This window comes from Oratosquilla oratoria, chromosome 1 (genome assembly GCF_046742065.1).
Source record: "Oratosquilla oratoria isolate Oo_2021 chromosome 1, ASM4674206v1, whole genome shotgun sequence".
NCBI lineage: Eukaryota > Metazoa > Arthropoda > Malacostraca > Stomatopoda > Squillidae > Oratosquilla > Oratosquilla oratoria.
The window spans coordinates 57,352,128-57,374,114 of NC_134777.1; the positions used below are offsets into that span (position 1 = coordinate 57,352,128).

A 21,987-nucleotide genomic window follows, 5' to 3' on the forward strand; every position below is an offset into this window, starting at 1 on the left:
ACTAATCTTTCTTCACTCATTCTTTCCATGTGTCCAAACCATCCTAATACTCTTTCAACCCTATCTCCCAGCTCCCTTTCCACCCCTGTTCTCCTCCTCACCTCCTCATTTATCACTCTATCTAGCCTAATAACCCCTATCATACTTCTAAGACATTTCACCTCAAACTCCTTCTCTCTTCCTCTCTCATATTCCATGTTTCTGCCCTGTACATTGCTATTGGCACAATCACTCCTTCATATAACCTCCTCTTAGCATCCATTCCCAGATGTCTATTTCTCATTACACTTTTTAATCCAGCCAATACCCCGTCTGGGGTATCGGCTGCATGTTACTGTGGCAAAGTAGCATGCAGTTGATACTTTAGGGTCTATATGGGGCGCCCCTACGGACCAGAGCCACACATCATTTTGTCTGTGATAGAGGAAAACTCTGTTCATTGAGAAATGATGACACTTTCATACTATGACTGTCCCTCCATTATGCTTTCCCCCAACCCCTTGTTACTGTCCTGTACCATTTCTCTGAATATTCATTTCCTTTTTTTGCCTACCTACCCTGTGGTGGGGCCAAAAGAATACTGCCACCAAGTATTTCCACTTGAGTCGTAAAAGGCAACAAAAAAGGGATGGGGGATGGGATTAGGAGTCCTTCTACCTGTAGCCCCAAAAGGGGTCATTCCTAAAAAAGAATACCAGAAGCACTTTCTATTATTTGTAAAGGCGTCTTCCTCCCAAATATTGAATTTCTTTAAATTTAAATTTCTTAAAACGAGAACTGGTATTTGTATAGCACTCCATTTGCCTGCCTGATGCAATGCGCTGCACGACGTGTTTATAAGGTACCCTTTCACTAACGAAGGATATGAAGGCGTTATTGTCAATAGTTCATTTCAGCTTCTATCCGAATATCGATGAGTGACACGAAAGTAGAGTAGCATGATGGTAATCAGGTGATTAATATTCCATCATGACCCTCACTAGCTTTACTCCATACATCTACGACTCAACATTTCTTCCTATTCCAAGTCCATAGAAGCCCCATGTAAACATTTTCGCTTGTATCATCCAACTCTTGTGACTTTAGTGCTCCAATGAGCATTTGATCCAGGCAGTCTGGCAGGTTGGGGGAGCCAACTCTTCACCAAACGTCAATACTCCTTGGAAGATGTAGTCAATATTCACTTGTTTTTTTCCACACTGATCAAAGGCCCTTTCCACTTAATAATAATAACAATGATAATTATAATAAAAATTTATATATATATCATACATATACACACACACACACACACAAATACATATGTACACTTACATATAAAATAAAAAATACAAAAATACGTGATGCCACAGACAATTTTCCCATTCAGAGAAACAAGACTATATTTGGGCTAAAAGTATGTTGAATTCCGACTGACTTGGCCATCCCTTTTGTAAGTGGAATCATGGTCTATGTGTATGTCACTGAGAAAAAATAGCATCACCATTCAACTGGGCCAATAAAACTTACATAACTGTAGGCATAGTTTAATATTGAATCAAAATACAACTTTATATATATATATTTATATATCCTTTTTGGCTGTTTAGTACACAAGTATTTCATTCCAATTGTATTTTTCAATTATGTATCTTAAAAGGGTAAATACTTGCAAACTCCCTATCATTTGTAATACACAAATAAGTAAAACCTGCTATATCACACAGCAAATGCTAGTTTATGAGAAATCATGAATTGAAGCAGAAAATGGGATGGATACATGAAGCATAAATCAGACTGTGGCAGGTTCATATTTGTATCTACGAGAGATGGCATAAAAAATATAAATGAGAAAGCAAGAAAATCTTCATCCCCCAATGCAAAAACTAATCAAAATACTAATATCAGTGTTTCCACAAGTCCAACAAAAGAAGCTCCTGTCAAGTCCATACGTGGATGAAAGAAGATCACCCCAGTGTCCTCCTCACACTTCCCACCTATGATAAACAAATGTCTACAGCGAAGCAGAGCCTTAGAACAGAATTTGACCAACCTCAGATTCTAATAGCATTTTGTTACATTTCCTGTGTGTGAATCAGTTACCAAGTGCTACTATAACTACAATGTTACATCCTTTAGTATTTCATACATGTGCTCTTATCTGCACAAAATATCAGTTACAGTATATGCTTGACCCATGTCATGATGCAAGTGGTGCTGAGATGGGAGTTATTTATTTATTTTTTTATTTATCCATTATTATTATTATTTTTTTTTCATATGGCTTCAACTCCGCTATCCTCATACCAGGGGGAGAGGGCCTTTAGCACATTTATGTCAGCTTGATAACTAACACACATACAGGTAAAGTAACAAAACACGTATGCTCAAGTTGGTCTTTCTTTTATTCTACTTCTCTGCAGTGAAGGCGCCAATGTGAGTTGGCCAAAAGAATGGCAAAGAAGCCCTAAATCTAGGGAAAGAAATAATAATAAAAATATAATAAAATAAAAACAAAGGCAAAATCCATCTCACATCTTTACAGCCATTGAAATGAAAAATTATTGTTATCCCCACCCATTTTATATCTCCATGAACTTCACCTATAAATATGAAACAAACCTTGAAGTCCCAAGGAAAACCACTCTGTCCACAAAATCCCACAGTATCAAGTAAAAGAATACATATAAATGATTCCATGATCAATGTTTTTTCCTTACAACAAAACTGCAACAGTAAAGCTACAAAAGTTTGACTGTCACACCACCCACATTATTACTACCTATCTGCCCCAAAACCTCTTCAATGTCACTCTTAACCATGCATTACAAATAATAACCACTCCCTATTTTTTAGATTATGTTAAAAAATACTGCTTTTTAAAGAATGACTTGATCAAAAATCAAAGTAAAAAAAAAAAAAAAAAAAAAAAAAAAAATGGAAGGAAGGGAGATGATGAACACACTGCAACAAAGCCAGGAGGAAAATGGGGAGTCAGGTCCTCCATGAATTGGAAGGTCCTTGCATCTTTCTCCTGCAAATTTCATCAATGCCATCATCCTACTGGATAGCCTTACACTGGTTACACTGTTTGTGCAACTTGTAAGAAAACTTTAGGTATCACACTCAATTTCATGGTCCTTCAATTCTACAGATTTTTCCCACCCCCAGTGTAGGAGGAGGAGGAGGAGAGAAAAGGAAATGAGACAAGAAATAAGGATACAGACTGGAAGAAGAGAAAAGAAAGAAAAAATAAAATAAAATACAAGGTGTTGTATTACATACAGAAACTTAGAAGATGCACCAGTACACAAGAGGGCTCAAACTAACCCTCAGTCATCTTGCTTTCCCTAAGCTCAGAGACCAAAAATAGTTGTCATAAGTCCTATGTTGTTGCCTGTCACCTGGCAACTGTACGTGAACAGCTCCAGAACAACAGATGAAGATAAAAGATATATACTTGAATAATTTTGTCCAGGAGCTGTTCACCCTCTTCTTAGTGAATACAAGTAATATTCATGTTTCTACTGAATATATGTAATCTTCACATCTGCATAAATGGTGTGGGAACCTGTATACTGTATAAAGCCCTCCTGCAATATCAGTTCTACTAGGGACCATGTAATTCCATGGGCTAGTGCATAAACATCCCTCAGGTTCATATTCCTTACATCTTTGCGAAACTATAATAAAGCATTTGAACTATACGGAAAGAGACAGAAGAAAAACATCCTCTTTATATATATATTACTGTCTAAATCAATACTCTCCTTTGCAATGCAGAAGATGGAACTGAACCAACAGCCTGCCAGTCTCCTCTATCCACTGAAATCATCCCAATACAGCCTTTATGTGTCCAAGCTATGTGCTGTTATTCTGAAATATTGGCAGAGTCATGACCCTTATTTGTGATATGCTACATGTTCCCACGACTTGCCTTCTGGCTTTGCCACTTGAAATATGAATATGTTGTAAATAAGATACAAAAGAAACCTTATTGCTGGGACATCATCATGTCATGTATTTTTTCTCTTCTTTGGAAGATGGGTGGTCTGCCTTAGCTTGATACAACACAAGAGAATTCTTTGTCACCTAATACCAAGCTTTCTCCAAAGCTGGGCAAGCACTATCTTTCCATCCTACCTCACATAGATGACTTTCTGCTCAACCTTCAGGCTGACAACTTTTCACTCTTACATCTCCACCTGCACAAAGCCCTTAGTTGTGCAGTCTAGCAGCAGGAACTGAGGTGGTGTTGCAGTCCCCCACCTGAAGTTGCTGTGGCTGTTGCCTGGGGGGAGCAAGAGTGTGGCGAGGGTTGTCCATCTGGCCCTCCTGAGCTGAAGAGGTGGTGGCAAAGGCAATGCCACCACATGCCCCAAGAGTGGAGGAATCTGTAAGGGTGGCTCCCGCCTGAGCATAATAGGCTGCCATGGCCATATCGTATGAAGGTGGTGGTTCTGGGAAAAGACCAGAGAGCTTCTTCCTGTGAATGAAAATTAAAAAACAATAAGATAAAAGGTAGGGAGGTGCTTAGAGTGAACTCTTTAAATGAAAAGGAAAAGGAGAAGGAGTACAAGAAGAAGCTGAGAGAGGAGTGGGAGGGAGTGAAGGATAGAGTAGAGCTAGGAGTGGTGGAGGAATGGGGATGGTTCAAGAAAGGATTCTCAAAGTGTGCAAAGATGGTGTGTGGAACAAGAAGGATGGGAGGAAATAGAAGGAAGGGCAGTGAGTGGAGGGATGAGGAAACAAAGAAGGTTGTAGAAGAGAAGAAGCGAGCTTTCACAGACTGGTTACAAAATAGGATGAGGGAGTTATATGAGAGGTACAAAGAAAAGAAAAGAGAAGTAAACCACAAGGTAAAGGAGGCAAAGAGGAGAGGAGATGTGAAATGGGAGAAGAGTATGACAGAAAATATTGAAAGTAATAAAAAGATGTTTTGGAAAGAAGTTAAAAGAGGAAAAGGAGGCAAATCAAGTAGAGAAGAAAAGGTAAAAGGTGCACATGGTGAGATGATAATGGAAGAGAAGGCAGTAAGAGGAAGATGGGCAGAGTATTTTAGGGAGTTGCTAAATGTGAAGGACGATAGGGAGGGAAAGGTAGTTGCAGAAAAAAAAAAAAAAAAAAGGGTACAATGATGGTGGACTGGTTGGTGAGGTTATTTAATGTTTGTTGGAGAGAGGGTAGAGTGCCAGGGGACTGGAGGAGTGAGTATATAGTTCCACTCTACAAGGGAAAAGGGGACAAGTGTGAGTGTAATAGTTTCAGAGGAACTAGCTTGCTGAGTGTAGTTGGGATGGCTTATGGGATGAGCTTGATTGAGAGAATTAGGAGAGGAACAGAGGGAGTAATTGGTGAGGAACAGTGTGGATTTAGGACAGGTAGAGGTTGCGTAGATCAGATTTTTGTGGTAAGACAGATATGTGAGAAAGCTATAGGAAAAGGTAAGGATGTTTTTTGGGCTTTTATGGATTTGGAAAAGGCTTATGACAGGGTAGATAGGAAGGCACTGTGGGAGGTTTTGCAGATATATGGGATAGGAGGAAAGCTTTTAGGAGCTGTCAGGAGTTTTTACGAGAGTAGTAGATAATCTGTCAGGATTAGAAATGTAGAGAGTGAGTGGTTCGAGGTAAAGGTAGAACTTTGTCAGGGATGTGTTATGTCACCCTGGCTGTTCAACTTATACATGGATGGGATGGTGCGAGAGGTAAATGCAAGGGTGGTGGGTCAGGGATTGGAGATGGTTAAAGAAAATGGAGAAAAGTGGGAGGTGAGCCAGCTGTTGTTTGCGGACAACACTGCGCTTGTAGCAGGATCAGAGGAGGGATTGAGGAAGTTAGTGACAGAGTTTGGGAGAGTGTGTGAAAGGAAGTTGAAGATAAATGTGGGTAAATGTAAGGTGATGAGATGTACAAGGGGTGAAAGAGGCAGCAGACTGGAGTGAGCATTAAGGGAGAGCGACTGGAGGAAGTGGACAGTTTTAGATACTTGGGTGTGAATATGGCAGGAAAGGGTGGAGTGGAGGTGGAAATAGAATGGAGATTGAGAGAAGCGAGTAAAGCCTTGGTGGATTAAAAAGTGTAATGATAAATAGACATTTGGGATTGGATGCTAAGAGGAGATTATGAAGGAGTGATTGTGCCAACGGCACTGTATGGGGCAGAAACATGGAACATATGAGAGGAAGAGAGAAGGAGTTTGAATGTGTTTGAGATGAGGTGTCTGAGAAGTATGATGGGGGTTACTAGGCTAGATAGAGTGAGAAATGAGGAGGTGAGGAGGAGAACGGGGGTGGTAAGGGAGTTGGGAGATAGGGTGGATGAAAGAGTATTAGGATGGTTTGGACACATGGAAAGAATGAGTGAAGACTAGTAAAAGAGGTATGGAAGGCAGATGTGGAGGGAGTGAACATGAGGGGGCAATCTAGGATGAGATAGATGGATGGGGTGAAAGGGGCTTTGGGGAAGAGGGGAATGTCTCTTGAGGAAGGATGGGAGAGGACAGAAGACAGGGGTGAATGGAAAATGGTTGTATATGGATGATTTTGTGATGCATGAGGTGGAATGGGAGGGGGGATGGGGGGTGAGGTAGTATGTGTGAGCAAAATTTTATGCATCCCAAAGGGATTTCTCCCTGTCTTCTCCTTTTCTGCATGAGGGGATGGAGAGGGGGTCACTAATTTAATGAAGCGGCCTTGCTGTGGATGTGCTGTGTCTTGCGACACTGCTTCTGACCCAGGGCAGTGGACAAGATACAAGGATGACCCTTCACCCAGGTATTGCCAATATAAGAGGGAGGGTGGAGGGGAGTGGAGTGTATTGGGGATGGAATGGGTAGGAATGGTTTTTATGTCTTTGTTTTTTGGCTACCTCTCTTGTAAGGGGGAAAAAGCCTTTAGTATATGTAAGATAACACACATACTTTACATACACATAACAGACTACCTGGAAGAATATGTGTGTAGATTTCTTTGTCACTTCTACTGAAGGCAGGAGCAGGCACTCATTAAGATGGAATGGAAAATTTACAAAGGATTACAAAGGCAGAGCATACAGACAGGAGACCTTTTGGTCCATATCTACGTCGGATGCAAAAAAAAATCAAATAATAAATGAATAAATAAAAACTATAATAATGTACATACATACATATACCAAGGCTTTTTCCCCCTTACAAGGGAGGTAGCCAAAAAGGAAAAGGCATAAAATCATTCCCACCCATTCCATCCCTGAATACACTCCACACCCCTCCACCCTCCCTCTCATCATAGCACCTCCCGGATGATGGGTCATCCCTGCACCTTGTCCACTGCCCTGCATTTATTTATGTATTCTATTTGTTATTTACATTATTATTATATTAAACTCTATAATAATGTAAATAACAAATAAAATACATAAATAAGTGCATAGGTATAGTTAAATAATAAACAAACAGATAAATAGTAAATAATAATAAATTTACATATAACTAATAATCAATTAGAATCAAACAGACAAATGATAACAAAACAAAAACAAATAATATAAAATAAATGACAATCATTACAGCATCTTGCTTAGGTGTATATCTAAATGAATCTTAAAGCTTTGAACTGAACTACATTGCACTGCCTCTGCAGGAAGTTTATTCCATTCATTAACTATACGGTTGGCGAAGTTGTTTCTACCCACTTCCAAATTGAATCTATTTCTGGACAGTTTGAAACCATTGTTTCTTGTTAGATTCTCATTCAGTGTGAAAATTTTGTCACTTTTGATGTTGTCAATTCCCTTTAGAATTTTAAAGACCTGTATCAAGTCTACGCTTTTTTAGGGAAAACAGATTAATATGTTTTAGTCGATTTTCGTATGATTTATTTTTGATATTTGGAATAAGTTTTGTGATTCGTTGTTGTACTTTTTCCAGTCTGTCAATGTCTTTAATGAGATTCAGTGACCATATGAAAACAGCATATTCCAAATGTGGAAAAGAATACTGCCACCAAGTAATTCCACTTGGATAGTAAATGGGGAAAAGAATACTGCCATCAAGTAATTCCACTTGTATCGTAAGAGGCGAGAAGAAAGGGACGGGGATTGGGACTAGGCATCCTTCTCCTTGTAGCCCCACAGGGGACATTCCTAAAAGAAAAAGCAAAGGCATAAGAGGGTCTGGGAGTTTTCCGACCAGCACCCTAAGGTTTGGGTCTTTTAATGTGCGTGGATGTGGTACAGATGAGAGTAAAAGGGAAGATATAGGTAGTATGTTTGTGAGAAGAAAGATGGATGTGTTAGCTTTGAGTTAAACTAAGCTGAAAGGGAAGGGTGAGTGTAAGTTTGGGAGGGTAAGTGGGAGGTTATCAGGAGTGAAGAGAGGGCAAGGGAGGGAAGGGGTGGCTATACTAGTAAGTGAAGAGATAGGTAAATGTGTAGTGGAGTGGAAGGAGGTTTCCTCAAGGATAATGTGGATGAAGGTGAAACTGGGAAAGGAGATGTGGGTTTTAGTAAGTGCATATGGGCCTAGTAGTGAGAAGAGTGTAGAAGAAAGGGAGGCTTTTTGGATAGATTTAAATGAGTGCATAGAGGATTTAGGGAGAAATATTAATGTAATAGTGCTGGGAGACCTTAATGCTAGGGTAGGAAATGATCCAATTGATGGAGTGGTTGGGAAATGTGGAGTTCCAGGAAAGAATTGTAGTGGAGAATTGATGGTGGAGATGTGTCTAGAGAGTTGATGATAGCAAATACAGTGTTTCAGAAGAAAGTCAAGCATAAGTACACATGGAAGAGGGTAGTGGAGGGAAGGGTGGTAGATAGAGCGTTAATGGACTATGTAGTGGTAAATAGGATTATGATAGGAAGAGTTAAGGATGTACATGTGCTAATGGGAGAGGGTGGGGGAATATCAGATCATTTTTTGGTGGAAGGTAAGTTGAGAGTGGAGGATAGATGGAGGAAGAGGAAAGGGACAAAAGGTAGGGAGGTGCTTAGAGTGAACTCTTTAAATGAAAAGGAAAAGGAGGAGTACAAGAAGAAGCTGAAGGAGTGGGAGGGAGTGAAGGATAGAGTAGAGCTAGGTGTGGAGGAGGAATGGGGATGGTTCAAGGAGGGAGTCCCAAAGTGTGCAAGGATGGTGTGTGGAACAAGGAGGACAGGAGGAAATAGAAGGAAGGGTTGTGAATGGTGGGATGAGGAAACAAAGAAGGTTGTAGAAGAGAAGAAGCGAGCTTTCACAGATTGGTTACAAAATAGGACGAGGGAGTCATACGAGAGGTACAAAGAAAAGAAAAGAGAAGTAAAGCAAAAGGTAAAGGAGGCAAAGAGGAGAGCAGATGTGAAGTGGGGTAAGAGTATGACAGAAAATTTTGAAAGTAATAAAAAGATCTTTTGGAAAGAAATTAAGAAAGGAAGAGGAGGCGAATCAAGTAGAGAAGAAAAGGTAAAAGGTGCAGATGGAGAGATGATAATGGAAGAGAAGGCAGTAAGGGAAGATGGACAGAATATTTTAGGGAGTTACTAAATGTGAAGGACGATAGGGAGGGAAAGATAGTTGCAGAGGGAAATGCTAAGAAAATGACCATGATGAGTGAGGAAAATGGAGGAGAAATAAGGAGGGATGAAGTGAAAGCAGTTATCAAGATGATGAAAGCAGGTAAGGCACCTGGTCTGGATGGATGCCATGCAGAATGTCTAAAAAAAGGAGGTACTGTGATGGTGGACTGGCTGGTGAGGTTATTTAGTGTTTGTTGGAGAGAGGGCAGAGTGCCAGAGGACTGGAGGAGTGCCTGTATAGTTCCACTTTACAAGGGAAAAGGGGACAAGTGCAAATGTAGTAGTTTCAGAGGGATTAGCTTGTTAAGTGTAGTTGGGAAGGCTTATGGGAGGATCTTGATTGAGAGGATTAGGAGAGGAACAGAGGGAGTAATTGGTGAGGAACAGTGTGGATTTAGGATGGGTAGAGGTTGTGTAGATCAGATTTTTGTGGTAAGACAGATATGTGAGAAAGCTATAGGAAAGGGGAAGGATGTTTTTTGGGCCTTTATGGATCTGGAAAAGGCTTAAGACAGGGTAGACTGAAGGCACTGTGGGAGGTTTTGCGGATATACGGGATAGGAGGAAAGCTTCCAGGAGCTAAGAGTTTTTATGAGAGTAGTAGAGCTTGTGTCAGGATTAGAAATGGAGAGAGTGAATGGTTTGAGGTAAGGGTGGGACTTCGTCAAGGATGCGTTATGTTGCCCTGGCTGTTCAACTTATACATGGATGGGGTAGTGCGAGAGGTAAATGCAAGGGTAGTGGGTCAGGGATTGGAGATGGTTAAAGAAAATGGAGAAAAGTGGGAGGTGAGCCAGCTGTTTGCGGACGACACTGCGCTTGTGGCAGGATCGGAGGAGGGATTGAGGAAGTTGGTGACAGAGTTTGGGAGTGTGTGATAGAAGAAAGCTGAAGATAAATGTGGGTAAAAGTAAGGTGATGAGATGTACAAGGGGTGAAAGTGGCAGTAGTCTGGAAGTGAGCATTAAGGGAGAGCGACTGGAGGAAGTGGATAGTTTTAGATACTTGGGTGCAAATGTGGCAGAAAAAGGTGGAGTGAAGGTGGAGGTAGAATGTTGATTGAGAGAAGCGAGTAAATGCCTTGGTGGATTAAAAAGTGTAATGAGGAATAGACATTTGGGAATGGATGCTAAGAGGAGACTATATGAAGGAGTGATTGTGCCAACAGCACTGTATGGGGCAGAAACATGGAACATAAGAGAGGAAGAGAGGAGTTTGAATGTGTTTGAGATGAGGAGGAGGACAGGGGTGGAAAGGGGGTTGGGAGATAGGGTTGATGAAAGAGTATTAGGATGGTTTGGACACATGGAAAGAATGAGTGAAGAAAGACTAGTAAAAGAGGTATGGATGGCAGATGTGGAGGGAGTAAACATGAAGGGACGTCCTAGGATGAGGTGGATGGATGGGATGAAGGGGGCCTTGGGGAAGGATGGGAGAGGACAGATGACAGGGGTGAATGAAGAATGGTTGTATATGGATGATGTTGTGATGCATGAGGTGAAATGGGCGGGGGAATGGCGGGTGAGGTAGTATGTGTGAGCAATTTTTGACGCAGCCCGAAGGGATTTCTCCCCGTCTTCTCCTTTATGCATGGGGGGGACAGAGAGGGGGGTCGCCGATTTAATGAAGCGGCCTTGCTGTGGATGTGCTGTGTCTTGCGACACTGCTTCTGACCTAGGGCAGTGGACAAGGTGCAGGGATGACCCGTCATCCAGGAGGTGCTAAGATAAGAGGGAGGGTGGAGGGGTGTGGAGTGTATTCAGGGATGGAATGGGTGGGAATGATTTTATGCCTTTTCCTTTTTGGCTACCTTCCTTGTAAGGGGGAAAAAGCCTTGGTATATTAAGTATGTATGCATGTTAATGAGTGATGGACTTTTGAAGTCAAAAGATCGCACAATCAGTCCTAGAATCTTATTTGCTTTCTCAGAGGCTGAAATACACTGCTTGGATGATTTGAGATCGTTACTGATAATTACGCCGAGATCTTTTTCACTATTCACTTTTGTTAACGAATTTCCAAATAACTTGTAATCGTATTTACTGTTATTTTTACCTATGTGCATTACCTTGCATTTACTTGAGTTAAATTTCATTAGCCCGAGTACCTGGTACCTGGGCAGTGTTGCTGGGGACAGGGATTACCCTTCACCCATGTGATACACTAAAGTGAGAAGGGCAGTATAAGGGAATGAGTTTGTGTGTGTTGTGAATCAGCCAACTCCATATATGAGGAAAAAGATTCTTTGGTATGCATAAAGTAATTTCACATTTATAAGGGAGAGTTGGCCACTCAAGGCATACACCCACCCTACACCCAATTTGTTTTCCCTTTTGATCTTATCTCCTTGAGGATGAAGGACCATACACATCCCCTGCCCACTACCTGAGGCAGAAGCAAATAATTCAATTAGATAATGGTCTCAAAAATGTATTTGAGATGAATGGTCTGAGAAGTATGTTAAGGGTTGCAAGGTTGGATAGAAGAAGAAATGAGAAAGTGAGAACATGGGTGGAAAAGGAGATGGCAGATAGGGCTGATAAAGAGTATTGGAATGGTTTGAATACATGGAAAGAATGAGTGAAGAAAGATTAGTAAATGAGGTGTGGAAGGCAGAGGTGGAAAGAGTGAATATAAGGGGGTGACCAAGGATGAGATGAATGGATCGGGTACATGGAGCATCGGGAAAGAGGGAAATGTCTGTTGAGGAAGGACAGAAGAAGAATGTATGGAGAATGGTTCTGTATGGATGATGCTGTGATGCATGGAAAGGAGTGGGGGGGGGACTATGTGTGAAAAATAATTTGATGCAGCTTGAAGCGATTTCTTCCTGGCTTCTCTTTTCCTGCATGAGGGGTCAGAGGGGAGGGGGTGCCTATTACATGAAGCAGCCTTGCTCTGGATGTGCTGTATCTTGTGACTGCTTCTGATCCAAGGCAGTGGATGAGATGCAGGGATGACCTAACATCCAGGAGGAGCCAAGATAAGAGGGAGGGAGGGGGTGAATGGGAGTGGAGTATGTGGGGTTGGAATGGGTGGGAGTGGATTTTATGCCTTTGTATTCAAGATCACATCAGAGGAGATGGTTAAAAATAAGGTCAGTACTATAAGTGTTCCCACTTGAGTCGTAACTGGTGACAAAAACGGGATGGGGATGGGACTAGGCATCCTTCTCCCTGTAGCCCCACAGGGGACATTCCTAAAAAAAATCAAAGGCATAAGAGGGTTTGGGAGGAGTTTTCCAACCAGAACCCTAAGGTTTGTGTTATTTAATGTGCGTGGATGTGGTACAGATGAGAGTAAAAGGGAAGAGCTAGAAAGTATGTTTGTGAGAAGATGGATGCGTTGGTATTGAGTGAAACAAAGTTGAAAGGAAGGGGCAAGTTTAAGTTTAGGGGTGTAATTGGGAGGGTCTCAAGAGTGAAGAGAGGACAAGGGAGAGAAGTGTTTTCTATTCCAGTATATGAAGAGATAGGTAAGTGTGTGGTGGAATGGAAGAAGTTTTTTCAAGATTAATGTGGATGAATGTGAAACTGGGAAGGGAGATGTGGGCATTTGTAAGAGCATATGGGCCTGGTAGTGAGAAGAGTGTAGAGGAGAGGGAGGCTTTTTGGATAGATTTAAAACAGTGCATAGAGAGTTTCGGGAGAAATGTCAATGTAGTGGTATTGGGAGACCTTAATAATAAGGCACAAAATGAACCAATAAACAAAGTGGTTGGGAAGTGTGGAGTTCCAGGAAAAAATTGTAGTGGAGAGTTGATGGTGGAGATATGTCTAGAAAGAGAGTTGATGATAGCAAATAGTGTTTGGGAAGAAAGTCAAGCATAAGTACACATGGGGAAGGTTGGTGGATGGATGGGTGGTAAAGCATTAATGGACTATATATTGGTAACCAGGAATATAGTAAGAAGAGTTAAGGATGTACATGTTCTAAGGTGAGAGAGTTGGGGAATATCAGATAATTTTTTGGCGGAAGGTTGAGAGTGGAGGATAGATGGAGAAAGAGAAAAAGGACAGAAGGGAGGTGCTTAGAGTAAATTGCTTAAATGAAAAAAGTACAAAAAGAAGCTGAGACAGGAGTGGGAGTGAAGGATAGAGTAGAACTAGGAGTGGAGGAGGAATGGGGATGGTTCAAGGAGGGAGTCACAAGGTGTGCGTAGATGGTATATGGAACAAGGATGGGAGAAAATAGAAGAAAGGGTAGTGAGTGGTGGGATGAAGAAGCAAAGAAGGTTGTAGAAGAGAAGCACACATTCATAGATTAGTTACAAAACAGGATGAGAGAATTATATGAGAGGTAAAAAGAAAAGAGAAGTACAGCATAAGATAAAGGAGGCAAGGAGGAGAACAGAAAATGGAGTAAGAGTATGACAAAACTTTGAAAGAGAAAGATGTTTTGGAAAGAAGTTAAGAGAGGAAGAGGAGGGAAATCAAGTAGAGAAGAAAAGGTAAAAGGTGTAGATGGAGAGATGATAATGGAAAAGACGTAAGAGGAAGATGGGCAGAGTATTTTTGGGAAATGCTAAATATGAAGGAGGATAGGTAGGGAAAGGTAGTTGCATTGGATAGAGCTAAGAAAATGACAGTGATGAGTGAGGAAAATGGAGGAGAAATAGGGAAAGATGAGGTGAAGACAGTTGGTAAGATGATAACAGCAGGTAAGGCACCTGGGATGGATGGGTGTCATGTAGAATGTCTAAAAAAGTGAGGTACAGTGATGGTGGACTGGCTGGTGAGGTTATTTAATGTTTAAGAGAGGGTAGTGGTGCTAGAGGACTAGAGGAGTGGTTGTACAGTTCCACTTTACAAGGGAAAAGGGGACAAGTGTGAGTGTATTATTTTCAGAGGGATCAGTTTGTTAAGAGTAGTTGGGAAGGCTTATGGGAGGGTTTTGATTGAGAGGATTAGGAAAGGAACAGAGGGAGTAATTGGTGAAGAACACTGTGGGTTTAGGACAGATAGGGGTTGGATGGATCAGATTTTTGTGGTAAGATATTTACATGAGAAAGCTTTAGGAAAAGGTAAGGATGTTTTTTTTGGCTTTTATGGATTTGGAAAAGGCTTATGACAGGGTAGACAGGAAGGCACTGTGGGAGATACTGTAGATATATGGGATAGGAGAAAATCTGTTGAGAGCAGTCAAGAGTTTTTATGAGAGTAGTAGAGCATGTGTTAAAATCAGAAATGGAGAGAGTGAGTGGTTTGAGGTAAAGGTGGTACTTCACCAGGGATGTGTTATGTCACCTTGACAAAGATGTACAAAAGGAGAAAGTGGCAGCAGACTTGAAGTGAGTATTAAGGGAGACTGGAGGAAATGGATAGCTTTAGATACTTAGGTGCAAATGTGGTGGAAAAGGGAGGAGTGGAGGTTGAAGTAGAATGTAGATTGAGAGAAGCAAATAAATGCCTTGGGGGATAAAGTGTAATGAGAAATAGACATTTGGGAATGGATGATAAGAGGAGAGTGTATGAAGGAGTGATTGTGCCAACAGCACTGTATGGGGCAGAAACATGGAACATAAGAGAGGAAGAGAGGAGTTTAAATGTGTTTGAGATGAGGTGCCTCAGAAATATGATTGGGGTTACTAGGCTGGATAGAGTGAGAATTGAGGAGATAAGGAGAACAGGGGTGGAAAGGGTAATGGGATGGTTTGGACACATGGAAAGAATGAGTGAAGAAAGATTAATAAAAGAGGTGTGGAAAGCAGAGGTGAAAGGAATGAACATGAGGGGTCAACCAAGGTTGGATGGGGTAAAAGGGGCATTGGGAAAGAGGGGAATGTCTGTTGAGGAAGGATAGGAAACAGAAGATAGGGGTGAATGGAGAATGGTTGTGTATGGGTGATGCTGTGATGCATGAAAGGGAGTATGCTTGAAAAATAATTCAATGCAGCCTGAAAGGATTTCTCACCAACTTCTCTTTTTCTGCATGAGGGGATGGGAGAGGGGGGTTGCCAATTAAATGAAGCGGCCTTGCTGTGGATGTGCTGTCTTGCAACACTGTTTCTTACCCAGGGGAGTGGGCAAGATGCAGGGATGACCTATCATCCAGGAGGACCCAAGGTAAGAGAGGAAGGAGGGGGATGAATGGGAATGGAGTATGTGGGGATGGAATGTCTTTGTTTTTTGGCTCCCTCCCTTTTAAGGGGGAAAAAGCCTTTGGTATATGTATGGGTGCAAATGTGGCAGGAAAGGGAGGAGTGGGGGTGTAGTAGAATGTAGATCGAGAGAAGCGAGTAAATGCCTTGGTGGATTGAAGTGTAATGAGAAATAGACATCTGGGAATGGTTGCTAAGAGGAGGTTATATGAAGGAGTGATTGTACCAACAGCATTGTATGGGGCAGAAACATGGAACATGAGAGAGGAAGAGAGAAGGAGTTTGAATATGTTTGAGATGAAATGTCTGAGAAGTATGTTAGGGGTTACTAGGCTAGATAGAGTAAGAAATGAAGAGGTGAGGAGGAGAACAGGGGTGGAAAGGGAACTGGGAGATAGGGTTGATGAAAGGGTATTAGGATGGTTTGGACACATGGAAAGAATGAGTGAAGAAAGATTGGTAAAAGAAGTATGGAAGGCAGAGGTGGAAGGAGTGAATATGAGGGGGCGTCCTAGGATGAGATGGATGGATGGGGTGAAAGGGGCATTACAAAAGAGAGGAATGTCTGTGGAGGAAGGATGGGAGAGGACAGAAGATAGGGGTGAATGGAGAGGGGTTGTGTATAGATGATGCTATGATGCATGAGGGGGAGTGGGTGGGGGGGTGGGGAGGTATGTGTGAGAAGAAAATTGACGCAGCCCGAAGGGATTTCTCCCTGTCTTCTCCTTTTCTGCATGAGGGGATGGAGAGGGGGGTCGCTGAATTTATAAAGCGGCCTTGCTGTGGATGTGCTGTGTCTTGCGACACTGCTTCTGACCCAGGGCAGTGGACAAGATGCAGGGATGACCCGTCATCCCGGAGGTGCCAAGATAAGAGGGAGGGAGGAGGGTGGAATATATAGGAAATGGAATGGGTGGGAGTGGTTTCTATGCCTTTTTCTTTGTGGCTACCCCCCATGTAGGGGGAAAAAGCCTTTGGTATATGTATGTATGAATGTATATGTATGTCCACTGCAAACATACCTGTACTGTGGGTCAGCCACTGCTGTGTCATAATCTGGAAGGTCTTGTCCCATAACCAGTGTTTGACTCTCCTGATCCACAGGTCCAGTCACACCACTGAGGTACCTCAGGACTGACCGGCCAGCCTGGGCCTGAAGAATGAGGTACTTGTAGCAGCGCCAGACGATGCTGATGCAATATGCCTGCAACAAAGGATAGAGGCATATGTTAATAATGACAATTTAATTAACCTCTCAATCCACTGCCCCAGGTCTCTCTTGCATGCTTTAACAATATCAACCAATTTGCAAACCAGTTCAATTACTGTAAAATTTGTTAGTATTGTTAGCTGTGGGTATTTGGCATCTACCATATTCTTTGAAAACAATGCTAAAATTTGGGGAGGAAACAGCGTTCATACTGTGTATAGCATATGCTGATAACCAGTAGTGCATGCAAGTAGCACTTTTTCCATAATGATGGATGCAACCCAGCCATTATACTATCGTATTTCATATTTCTATTAAACATTATGTATAGATTATAACACTTGTAGACATGCAGGAAATTCAAGTAAATGCGTAGATATAATGTACAACGAAAATTGATGTGGCATTCTGTGTGTGCGTACATGTGTGAAACAGGCGTGAATCTTCTAGAATATTCTTATTGTATGTGTGAGTAATTTTTGACGCAGCCCAAAGGGATTTCTCCCCGTCCTCGCCTTATATGCAAAGGGGGACGGAGAGGGGGGGTCGCCGATTAAATGAAGCGGCCTTGCTGTGGATGTACTGTGTCTTGCGACACTGCTTCTGACCCAGGGCGGTGGGCAGGGTGCAGCGATGACCCGTCATCCAGGAGGTGCCCAGATGAGAGGAAGGGTGGGAGGGGTGTGGAGTGTATTTAGGGATGAAATGGGTGGGAGTGTTTTTATGCCTTTCCCTTTTTGGCTACCTCCCTTGGAAGGGGGAAAAGGCCTTGGTATATGTATGTATGTATGTATGTCTATTAATTAATTATCAATTTATTTGTAATGCAAAAGTTGAATGAATGGGATATAGATCTTTATTACTATCAAAATTTGAATTATTGTATAACTGAAATACGAATGAATGTGAATTTCTGTGTGCAAGGAATAATTGTAGAAAATTAATAATTAGCAACTGCCTTTGGGCACGCCAACAGCATGAAAGCATCACGCACGTCAGTCACGTGCGAGCTGCAATTTGATTCAGATCACGTGAGTTGTGTGAGATAGTGAGAGTGAGAGATGTATATTGTACATTCCATGTACAATTACAGTTAGAAAATACCTGCCGTGTTTTACTCCACCTAATTATTGAACATACAATAAATGGTGGCTCTAAGGGATATGAACTCCGAACAATTATTACGACAGGGCATATGTCAGAAGAGAAAAAGCTTTTCTCTCAAGGTGTAGACTGTGACAATGACTATCTCCTCTAGCTCCCACTTCCCAGGACACTGTACAGCCATCGTCTGAACCTTCTCTTTAGAATTCACTTCCTCCTTCTAGTGAACCTAACTTGCTCAAAGTTTCCACCTGTACAAAGCGATTGCGTTCTTCTCACATGCCTAAATCAAGGAAAAGGAATACCAAATGTCCTTCCCCTTCTACAGAATTTTCTCCAACAGAAATCCAGATTTCTCCTTCCTTGGATGATTTAATAATTACCTCCTCCCCTGTTTCCAATGTGCTTTCCACAATGTGTCGTACTACTCATGCAGTGTTAACAAGAACCGTGACTCTTCCACCACACGAGTATTGCAAAGTGCAGCTTCACATTTTCCGTGCTCTGGAATGCGATGTTCTCTGTATGCCAGAGAACTTCAGCCTATGCACTACCTCCAAGAAAGGTCATACTTCTTGAACTTCCAAACCTTATAGCTGCCAAAATGTTCTCCACTACCGTCCTTTCAAATCTTTCATGTTATTCCATGTATATATATATAATGTTCCTTATGCCTGCATGTCTAATTCAATTAGCTTCTTGTGTAGGTCGCTGAGGCCAGCTCCTGATAGGTGGCTGAGCGCTTATTGTATTACATATTTCTATTAAACATTATGTATAGATTTTAACACTTGTAGACATGCAGGAAATTCAAGTAAATGCGTAGATGTAGTGTACAATGAAAATTGAAGTGTTATTCTGTGTGTGCGTACATACATGAAACAGGCGTGAATCTTCTATTCTTATTGCCTATTAATTATCAATTTATTTGTAATGCGAAAGTTGAATGAATGGGATATAGATCTTTATTACTATCAAAATTTGAATTATTGTATAACTGAAATACGAATGAATGTAAATTTCTGTGTGCAAGGAATAATTGTAGAAAATTAATAATTAGCAACTGCCTTTGGGCATGCCAACAGCGTGAAAGCATCACGAACATCAGTCACGGGCGAGCTGTGATTTGATTCAGATCATGTGAGTTGTGTGAGATAGTGAGAGTGAGAGACGTATATTGTACATTCCACGTACAATTACAGTTAGAAAATACCTGCTGTGTTTTACGCCACCTTATCTATTGAACATACAATAATACTCAGCTCTATGGTAAGCCATCAATATTGATGGGGTCAACCATATTTGGTTAAAAGAACTGACATTACTCTCTCATTTACCAAATACATATACCAAGGGCTTTTTCCCCCTTACAAGGGGGAAAAAGCCCTTGGTATAAATACACTCCCCCCCATTTCATCCCCACACACTCCACTCCTATTCACCACCCCTCCCTCCCTCTTCTCTTGGCTCCTCCTGGATGACAGGTCATCCCTGCATCCTGTGGTATGGGAGAAAGAATGCTACCACTGAGTGTTCCCACTCGAGTCATAAATTGTGACAAAAAAGGACAGGGATAGGACTAGGGATCCTCTCTGTAGCCCCAAAGGGGACATTCCTAAAAAAGGCAGACTACTAGATTCTATTCTGTTGGGGGAAGACCTATCTTCTGACAGGTCTAAAAACCAAGACATATTCAACACCTAATATCTACCTTCCCTGACCCATTTTGACTGCTTAATCTGTGGCAGAAGACATGGTTGACTATTATTCCCATCTTTATTGTCATCTACTAATTTTTCCTCTTGAAGAAGTATTATGATACTTCTTTACCAAAATATATATCCAGATCAGCTCTCTAATCCTGTCCATCAGAAATGTACATCAAAGGAAAATATCAATGCAAACGCAAACATCCTTTTATATGTTAGTATACCCTATGCCATGTATTCTAGTCACCTGAGGAATATGCACTGGGAAGAAAGGGGGTTATTCCCACAATTGAATATGTACAGTTTGCCACCACAATGAACCCTGGTCCTTTTCATTAACTCTCACCTTGGCCATGAGTGTGGTGATAAAGATGAGCATGACAAAGAAGGTGAGACACTTTCCATTCATGGACAACAACTGCTGCTGGAAGGGAAATACTGGAGTCTCGCGGATCATTTGCCGCACATTGGGTAGGTAGGAAAGGTAACCAATCATGGTCATGCTGCAAACAGAGAGGGACGTGGGTTAGCAAAAGACAACTGGAATGGCTTATACATCATTGAAAGAACAAATGTTGTACAGCTGCCTGCAACATGTACATGTAGAATAATTAAGTTTGATGTACCACATCTACTACTTGTGAACATTGGGACATGTGGCAAGGTACAATACCATGTATATTAGTTTTGGACACATTCTTAATAATCAAGTTTGTTTCTACTTATACTATTTACATTAAATGTCAAACCCTGTGGCTGAGTCAGAAGACAAGAGTGAAGTAGTGGTGACAGAGTTTGGGAAGGTGTATGAGAAGAAATAGCAGACAGTAAACTTGGGCTAAAGTAGGTAATGAAATGCACAAGGGGTGAGGGTAAATTAGCCTAGTCTCTTGGGTCCTGTTGTGGGGATGGTGTGTTCTGTTGCAATGCTTCTGTCCCAGGCTAAGGGTATGGGGACAGGGATGACCCTTCTTCCATGAGGAGCTAGAGTGATGATGATTTAACTTAAGCCCTTGGGTGTGGCCAGGTAAATTCCCAGGAACCCATGCTGTTGCCACATCACTCCATGACATAAGAGGGGCTTACTAGCTCTCTCTCTTTCTCTTCATGATATTTATATATGCCTTTTCTTGCAAAAAATATTTATTTACATACATGTTTGTGTCAACTGACATTTGGAAATAAACTCTCCTACTGGGATTCGAACCTTCGCCTGAGCACCTTGCTTCTTACGAGACGAAGATCGTACCATCATACATACACTAAAGGCTTTTTCCCCCTTACAAGGGAGGTAGCAAATATTTATTTACATTATACATAATCTCATGTTATATATAATCATCATCCATGAGGACCTAAGATGAGAAGGAGGAAAGGATGGAGGATGGGAGTGGATATATGCATTTTGACTTGGCTACTTACTTTGTAAGGGGAAAAAAGCCCTTGGAATATAGATATAGATAGATCTATAATCTTTTTTGCTTGGCTGTGCAGGATGCAAGAAGGCAATCTATGATAAGTCTTCCATGGTGGCAGAAGTATAAATGATCTGACTTCCCAAATCTGTCAGGTCAAGGACACCTCAGGAGGCAACATCACATTAGCCATGTTCCTAAATTAAATGGGGTAAGAGTATGACAGAAAATGTTGAAAGTAAAAGATGTTTTGGAAAGAAATTAAGAGAGGAAGAGGAGGTGAATCAAGTAGAGAATGAAAGGTAAAAGGTGCATATGGAGAGATGATAATGGAAGAGAAGGCAGTAAGGGGAAGATGGGCAGAGTATTTTAGGGAGTTGCTAAATGTGAAGAAGGATAGGGAGGGAAAGGTAGTTGCAGTGGGAAGTGCTAAGAAAATGACTGTGATGAGTGAGGAAAATGGAAGAGAAATAAGGAAGGATGAAGTGAAGGCAGTTGTTAAGATGATGAGAGCAGGTAAGGCACCTGGTCTGGATGGATGCCATGCAGAATGTCTAAAAAAAAAAAAGGAGGTACAATGATGGTAGACTGGTTGGTGAGGTTATTTAATGTTTGCTGGAGGGAGGGTAGAGTGCTGGAGGACTGGAGGCGGGCCTGTATAGTTCCACTTTACAAGGGAAAAGGGGACAAGTGTGAGTGTAGTAGTTTCAGAGGGATCAGCTTGTTGATTGATTTATGAAATTTTTGGCTTGAGGGCCAAGTGCCGGATCAGCTTGTTGAGTGTAGTTGGGAAGGCTTATGGGAGGGTCTCAACTGAGAGGATTTGGAGAGGAACATAGGAAGTAATTAGTGAGGAACAGTGTGGATTTAGGACAGGTAGGGGTTGTGTAGATGAGATTTTTGTGGTAAGACAGATATGTGAGAAAGCTTTAGGAAA

General features: G+C 41.6%; 1 protein-coding gene across 5 annotated transcripts in view; it reads right to left on the reverse strand.

Moving 5' to 3' along the window:
- Positions 1–1,512: 1,512 nt before the first annotated feature.
- The window catches only part of LOC143027758 (tetraspanning orphan receptor), a 35,919-nt gene continuing 15,444 nt past the window's right edge, over positions 1,513–21,987 (reverse strand). For all 5 annotated transcript variants that reach the window (XM_076189319.1, XM_076189401.1, XM_076189489.1 and 2 more), the window contains 3 exons: positions 19,982–20,138; positions 16,635–16,816; positions 1,513–4,465 (listed from right to left, as the gene is read on the reverse strand). In XM_076189319.1, the coding sequence (XP_076045434.1) occupies positions 4,198–4,465; positions 16,635–16,816; positions 19,982–20,138 (607 nt within the window). In that variant the 3' untranslated portion in view covers positions 1,513–4,197. The remainder of the gene's footprint in view (positions 4,466–16,634; positions 16,817–19,981; positions 20,139–21,987) is intronic.